Source organism: Crocuta crocuta, unplaced genomic scaffold (genome assembly GCF_008692635.1).
Source record: "Crocuta crocuta isolate KB4526 unplaced genomic scaffold, BGI_CrCroc_1.0 scaffold290, whole genome shotgun sequence".
NCBI lineage: Eukaryota > Metazoa > Chordata > Mammalia > Carnivora > Hyaenidae > Crocuta > Crocuta crocuta.
This window is the reverse complement of record NW_027527429.1, coordinates 903,572-910,810: the sequence shown is the minus strand read 5'-3', so window position 1 is coordinate 910,810 and position 7,239 is coordinate 903,572. Positions and strand designations below refer to the sequence as shown.

The 7,239-nt window shown below is 67.2% G+C and overlaps 2 protein-coding genes across 2 annotated transcripts; both read left to right on the top strand.

The window, feature by feature from the left end:
• The first annotated feature begins 478 nt into the window (after positions 1–478).
• On the top strand, positions 479–1,223 carry LOC144227102 (G-protein coupled receptor 35-like). Its single transcript, XM_077758627.1, is given in 2 exon segments — positions 479–822; positions 824–1,223. Coding segments are annotated over 2 exon segments (744 nt in total).
• A 3,157-nt stretch (positions 1,224–4,380) lies between these two features.
• On the top strand, positions 4,381–6,534 carry LOC144226783 (G-protein coupled receptor 35-like). Its single transcript, XM_077758307.1, has 4 exons — positions 4,381–4,469; positions 4,921–5,009; positions 5,171–5,364; positions 5,420–6,534. Exons 1-4 carry the CDS (start codon positions 4,381–4,383, stop codon positions 6,056–6,058), a joined length of 1,011 nt encoding a protein of 336 aa, XP_077614433.1. The 3' UTR covers positions 6,059–6,534.
• Positions 6,535–7,239: the final 705 nt, after the last annotated feature.

Below are 7,239 nucleotides of genomic sequence, written 5' to 3'. Positions count from 1 at the left end.
TCCAGAGTCCGGTCCGTGCGTCCGAGGTCACGCCCTGGACACCAGGGCCCTGACCAGGTCCTGCCTGGGCCTGGGGGTTGGTCCCACCCCTCCTGGGCCGCGCTGTGGGGCTTGTCTGGGGGAGGGCGCAGCATGGGGGTGGAGGGTGAGGCCTTGATGGAGTGGGGGGCGCCCAGTGCCGCCTGGAGGCCTGCTCTGAGCGGTGGGTCTGGGGCTCTGAGCACAGAGGGCTCAGGGGGCCTTGCAGGTGGGACCGCAGGGCGCGGCAGCTGCGGCCGGCTCGCTGTGTGACCTTGGGCCGCCCTCGGGCCTCTGAAAACCTTGGTTTCCCCACCTGTCCAGTGGGCGGGGGTTGGGCCTGGGGGGCACCTCGGAGCCCCTGCATCCCTGGCCGGAGGCGGGCGGGGCCTCGCTGGCCCGGCTGAGAGGGGCGCCTTCCCTGCCAGCCCCCCTCATCCCCTGCTTCTTCCTCGCAGCCATGAACGGTACCTGTGACTCAGGTGAGCCCAGCTGGCCCGCCTCGGTCAGGAGCGCCGTCTCCGCCTACGTGGGCCTGCTGCTGGCGCTCGGGCTGCTGCTCAACGGCCTGGCGCTTTGGGTGTTCTGCTGCCGCATGCGGCGGTGGACGGAGACACACATCTACATGGCCAACCTGGCGGTGGCCGACCTCTGCCTCCTCTGCGCCCTGCCCTTCTTCCTGTATTTCCTGAGGGACACGGACAGGGACACGCCCTTCTGCCAGCTCTCCCAGGGCATCTACCTGGCCAACAGGTACATGAGCATCAGCCTGGTGACGGCCATCGCCGTGGACCGNCGGCACCACGGTCTTCTCCCTGCTGGGCTTCTACCTGCCGCTGGCCGTGCTGGTCTTCTGCTCCCTGCAGGTGGCCGCTGCCCTGGGCCGGAGGCCGGCTGCCGACGCGGCCCAGGCGGAAGCCACCCGGAGGGCCACCCGCCTGGTCTGGGCCAACCTGGTCGTGTTCGTGGCCTGCTTCCTGCCCTTGCACGTGGTGCTGACGGTGCGCGTGGCCACGAGCCTGAGCACCTCCGCCCTCTGCCACGCCCTCCAAATCACCAGCAAGCTCTCGTATGCCAACTGCTGCCTGGATGCCATCTGCTACTACTTCACGGCCAAGGAGTTCCAGGAGGCGTCGGCACTGGCCTTGAGGCCCGCCGCCAAGGCCCACAGGAGCCAGGACTCGTTCTCTGTGACCGTGGCCTAGGGCACGTGGGCCAGGGCCCAGGCTCTCCGGGAAGTGCTGCCCTGGCTCACTGCGGACGGTGGACAGCTCCAGGAGCCTGGCGGGTGGCGATGACCCACGTGTGGACCCTGCAGCAGTGAGCCCCCTGCCCCTGGGGTGGAAGAGGGTCAGAGGACTGAGCGAGGTCAACCCCCGGGGCCCTGGGATGGGGCCAGCGCCAGCAGTGCCCAGGCTCTGGTCCCCCGGCGTACTGGGGTGGACACTCGCTCTGGGCTGGGAGGCCTCCATGGCCAGCTGTGTGCGGCCGCCCGGAGGGGGTGGGGATAAAGCTATTCCCCTGACCCTGTCAGGGCTGCGTGTGTGCGCATGTGGGCATGCATGCATGTGTACACGTCTGTGTGTGCACGTGCATGTGCATGCACGAGGGTGTGTGCGTTTGGACACACATGTGCTGCCCACACTCGGATGGTGGGAGGCGGGAAGCCAGGGCGACTTCCTAGAGGGCTCTCCATGGGCCCTGCCACCAGCTTCCAGCCCCCCGCCCCTCCCCCCCAGCTGGCTGGAGGTCTGGGGGCGGGGCTACTTCAGCTCCCGGTAGGGTGATGCTCAAGGCCCTCGGCCTGCCTTCCCCCTTGCGGGTGCAGGGCCAGGACCCCCTGACCCCTCGAAGGGGCTGCACAACCGCCATGCCAGCCAGGGTGTGGGCTGGGGGTGGCGAGGAGCTGGCCAGAGGCTGTCGAGGGGACACACTGGCCTCGTGCTTCCTTCAGGGAAGACGAAGACCCTGCCTGGTGGCCGTGGGGCTCAGATACCCGCCCAGGCACAAGTGTGGATGCCCGGGCTGGGGTGTGCTGTGCCCACCTCCCCTCTGACTCCCTGCGTGGGACCCCGCCATCCACACTCAAGCTGGAGCGACCAGAGCCTTCCAGAGGGCGCCTGAGGCGCTGGTCCAAGTTGAGCTTGGGTTCAAACCCTACCCCACCTGCACCCCTCCGGGGCCAGAATGGCAGCCGTGGCCTGGCCCCAGGGGCCTGCGGACTCAGGGGGCCCTGCCTAGAGGGGTAGGTGCTGAGGGAGGCACTCAGGGCCTCGGGAAGCTTTAGCACACTGCGGCCCCACCCTGCCGGCCCCCAGGGGCGCTGCTCGCCCCCAGGCCACGGCTCGGAGAGGGTCTGTGTACACAGCCTCTCCCTCTGGCCTCCCCTGGCTCCTGGCCTGCGGAGACAGCTGGGCTTGCACAAAATTCCTGAAGGAACAAGAAACAGGGCAGAAGCAAAATCACAGGTGTTAGGCATCCCTACAACTGGCTTCTGAGCCCTAATCACGGCCCACACGCTCGGTATCCTACACCAGAGTCTGGCCTCTGGGCGGTGCCAGGCCAAGTGGAAGAGCTCCCTATCATGAATCTATGCACAGACCACCCCCAATCCTGGCCCAGAGGGCTTAGGGGGAAGGGGGCAGTCTGGCACATTGATCAGGATTGGGCTCACCATCAATCAGCAAGCAACAGGCATCTGAAAGAAAAGCAGATTCATTTTGAGGCTGAATCAACAAGAGTATAGGGCCCAGAATGTGGGAGGACACAAGTCATTCCCCCTCTGCCAGAATTACACGTGGGGTATTTGATCTGGTTAGGGCACTGCTCTGCACTGGGCCATAGTGACCCGCGAGACGGTCTGGAGGGTGCAGGCTGGTGAGGCCTTAGCAACCCAGGCCAGTTGACAACAGGCAGAGGAAGTATGTGCAGTCAGCTATAGTGAGGTGCCTCCCAGGAAACGGTGGCATCTGCGATCCCTGAGAAGCGCCCGGGTCTGGGTGGCTGCGGAGGACAGAACCCTGCACGGTTCTCAGAGAGAAGGGAGGGACTCAGAGAACTGCACAGGACCGAGCAGAATCTAAGTGTCCGATACCGTTCTTTTTTTTTTTTTGAAGGTGTATTTATGTTGAGAGCGAGCGAGCGAGCGGGGGAGGGGCAGAAAGAAAAGGGAAAGAATCCCAAGCAGACCCCCCGCTGTCAGCGCAGAGCCTGGGGTGGGGCTCGAACTCACAAACCATGACCCAAGCTGAGATCAGGGGTCGGACGCGTAACCAGCTGAGCCGCCCAGGCCCCCAGTGTCCAGTCAGGATCACACGGAGGGAGCGGGTGCCCTGGGAAGTCGGTGCCACTTGCCGGGGTCGAGCCGGCNCACCCCAGGGACCCTGCGTCAGGGCACCCCCTCCTAGCAGGGAGGGCGGCAGATGGCAGAGTTGCGCCAACGGGACGGTCAGTACTTCAGGAAACTACTGCCCACGAAGTAACCTTTCAGATAAAGGCACCCGGAGTCTGAGCGCGCTAGAGCCCGCACGGGGGGGCACGTCAGCCTCTCCACCTCGTGTGGGCACGCTGGCCTGCACCCGCCCCTGGCACCAAGGCGTCAGCTCCTGCCACATGCTCGGTGCGCCCCCCCACCTCGAAGTCTGTGCGGCGGGCCGCCCTCTCAGGGTCCCCTGGGCACACGCCCCGCCCCCCCCAGCTTCACAGGGTGCAACGTTTCCCAGATCCACAGGCTTCCTGGGCAGGGGGCGGGGGCGGCGGCTTTCTCTGGCTTCCTGATTCCTTCAGGGTCCAGGCCAGGTCCTGGGAGAGTGGACCCTCTGCCGGCCCCAACACCCCCGCCCCCAAAGAGCTCCTTACACAGGGCCTCTGGGGGTGCTGCTAGCGAGGCCAAGGCCAGGGCCATGCTGCTGCTGGGCAGGAAGACACCCCGCATCAGGCTGGGCTCCGGAAGCCTCTCCGAGATGGAGGCTTGCACACAGGGCTTTCCCTGAGGGTGCTCTCGGGAACCCCACTGGAAAGGGAGCTAGCAAAGCGGGATGGGCTGAGGGAGCTGCTGGGGGGCTCTGAGCACGTGGCTGACCACGGATGCACCCCCAGCACCCCCAGCCTCCACCCTGTCAGGCCAGGTGCCTGGACACCTGAGCTGCAGGGGCAGGGGCTGCTGGCCCAGGGGCTCCGGCTCCTCCAGCCCTGAACTGTGCAGGCTCCTTGCCGGGGTCTCCCAGCCGGCGCCAATCATGGACACCCACAGGTAGGGACACCCCAGCCAAAACGGACCCGCCAGAAGCCCCCTGCGGCAGGAGCGGTGGCCCCGGGGAACACAGGGGCCGGAGAGGGGCGCTCTGACAACTGCACGCAGAGATGGGGCCACGCCCACTCGACAAGTGCAGTGTAACCACAGCCTCAGCGCACAGCCCAGCCCAGTCCCCAGGCCCGGCCGTCCCAGATGGGTAAGTGCACCCAGGCCTGGCAGCCCCTGCTGTCCCCTCCGTGAACCCGGCCTGCCCTGGCCACGCCGCCACCAAACCGGGCGCCCAGGAGCAGGGCACTGGGCCTGGTGCCTTCCACCTGCGGACTGTGCTGGGCGCCAAGCCCCAGCAGGCGTCAGGGCGAGCGCTGAGGGGCAGTGTTTCTGTGGACGGACAGGGAGGGGGCCGTGGGGGTCGGAGGCAGAGGGGAGGAGGAGAGAGATGGGAGACGGGGAGGGGGTGGGGGAAAGCTTGGGGGGGGAAGGGAAAAGAGGGCCCCAAGGAGGAAGTGAGCAGAGAGGGAGCAGAGAGGTGGCCGGGGTGAGGGGGAGCCGCAGAAGAGGGACGCTACCGGAGTCGGAGGAGAGAAGGCCGGGGTCAGCCCGCGGCCCCCGCTGCTCTCCAGAGGGGCTGGGGGGCTCCCTCTCTGCAGAACAGGACCCCCTGTGGCCCCTGCCAGAGGAGTCTGGGGGCCCCGCTCCGGGGGCCACAGGCTGATGGACCTTGGACAGGCCACGGGAGGTGGGGGCAGCAACGTGGCTACAGCCTCTGGTGGAGGAGCCCAGAGAGGAGCCCCCCGAGTCCCCTTCGTGGTNCAGGGGAAGAGATAAGGGGGGAGGGGGGAAGTGGGCGGGGGGGCTGAAGGAGGAGGGGTGACCACAGCAGCCTCCCCCTGCCCCCAGGTGAAGCAGGCGTGCCCACCGTCTTCCCACCCGCTGCGGCTGCCGGGCTGCGGGCCACGGTGGTGGCCGCTGGCCCCGGGAACAGGTCTGAGGGCTGCAGCACAGAGAGGAGCGCCCTGTCCCAGGCGGCCACCAGCGTCTCCGTCTACACCATCATGGCGCTGGGGCTGCCGCTCAACGGCCTGGGGCTCTGGGTGTTCTGGTGCCGCCTGCGCGGGTGGACNCAGGGCCTGGCGCAGCCCCCGCCAGGCCGCCCTCACCTGCCTGGCCCTGTGGCTGCTGGTCTTCGGGGCCGTGGCCCTGCCCGCGTCCTGGCTGCGCGCCGGCGAGAGCTTCTGCTTCGGGCGCGGCCGCACCCGGGGCTCCAGGACCCTCCTCTTCTCCCTCCTGCTCTTCTTCATCCCGCTGCTGGTCCTCAGCTTCTGCTCCGGGCAGGTGCTCCGGCACCTGGCACGCACGCGCGCGCGGGCACCACCCCAGGACGCCGCCCGCGTCCTGAGGGCCCTCCACGTGGTGGCGGCCAACCTGGCCACCTTCCTGCTCTCTTTCCTCCCGCTGCACGTGGCCCTGCTGGCCAAGCTGGTGGCCGAGTGGACGGGCGCGGCCTGCCCCACTGTCCAGACGGTGGCTGCCGCCGTGCAGGTGACCTCCCGCGTCGCCAACGCCAACTGCTGCCTGGATGCCATCAGCTACTATTTCGTGGCCAGAGAATTCCAGGAAGAGGTGGGGGCCGTCCTCAGCCTGCCCTGGCCCTTCCGGGGACAGAGCCGGGGCCTGCAGGGGTGGGCAGCTGAGGCCCCACCCTCGGCCCTGCAGCACGTGGCTCAGGGGGCCCTGGGCCCCCCCAGGGCGACCCGGCCGCTCCTCCACGGCGTGCACCAGAAGTAGCCTCTCTGCGCACAGTGTGACTTTGGATCTGCAGACCGTCCCTCAGCGAACAGGATTTATCCCTGGTGTTAAAGAATTGCCCCATCGCGGGTCTGTCTTCTCAGGGCTCCACCGGCCTGGCCCCTCCGCGGCTTCCTTCGCCACTGTGTGTCCCCTTCCCCAAGCCCAGCCCTCGCGCCCCAGGAGGCAGAGTGACCCAGGCGGGCTGACCTCCGATCTCTGTCCTCCGCCCCTGCGGGCGCTCAGGAAGGGGAGGTCCCCTGAGCACCGAGGTGGCCCTCCTTGTCCAGGCCGGGGAGGGTACTTCTGTCACCCAGAGATGGTGGTGATTACAACCCAGATCTCGCGGGGGTTACAGCCTCTCCTCAGGCCGGTGAGGCCGCTGCAGACGGGACGCAGGTAGATCCCAGGGCCGCAGGACGGTCACAGAGGCACGGCCCCTCAACAAGGTCAAAGACACTCCTTTGTAAAAACTGTTCCCTGTGTTCTTTTTTTAAAGAATTTTTAATGTTTTATTTATTTCTAGGAGAGAGAGACAGCGTGAGCAGGGGAGGGTCAGAGAGAGAGGGAGTCACAGACTGAAACAGGCTCCAGGCTCTGAGCTGGCAGTCAGCACAGAGCCCGACGCGGGGCTCGAACCCACAAACTGCGAGATCATGACCTAAGCGAAAGTCGGATGCTTAACTGACTGAGCCCCCCAGGCGCCCCTGTTCCCTGTGTCCTTACAGCGTCGAGGAGGGCCGGTCCTTACCTGGGGCATTTGGGGTGCTTCCGGAGCCCCTTGTTCTGACACACCCTTCCTACCTCCCGGCCCCGTGGGGAGCCTCCCACGCTGGGCCAGGCCGGGGACACCCACGGGCTGAGCTGAGGGGCCTCGTGGCCTCTCCGTTGGTTGGGGCGGGGGTGCCTCTCCCCACGATGCTGTTTCTCAGGATGTGTCCGCTCTGCTGGGGCCTGGCCTGGAAAGGACTTACAGGATCAGCACAAACACCTCCGCCGGGGAGCCCAGGCGGGACGCGGCCCTCAAGGGCTCGTGCTGGAGGCTGGGTCCCCAAACTGGGGCCAAGGAAGCAGAGGCGGGGGCTCCAGATGGCCTCAGGCGACTAGAGGGAGAGTAGGAGACCCGGCCCCCCACCTCCTTCCCCTCGCCCCTTTCCCCTTCCCCCCCCCCCCCCCCCCCC

Excerpts from the sequence above, each read along its gene's own strand:
- LOC144226783 (XM_077758307.1), top strand. The coding sequence starts at position 4,381 with ATGGGGCCACGCCCACTCGACAAGTGCAGTGTAACCACAGCCTCAGCG. Across the intron at positions 4,470-4,920 it reads GGCCCGGCCGTCCCAGATGG|AACAGGACCCCCTGTGGCCC; the intron begins GTAAGTGCACCC and ends CCCTCTCTGCAG. Across the intron at positions 5,010-5,170 it reads CCTTGGACAGGCCACGGGAG|GTGAAGCAGGCGTGCCCACC; the intron begins GTGGGGGCAGCA and ends CCCTGCCCCCAG.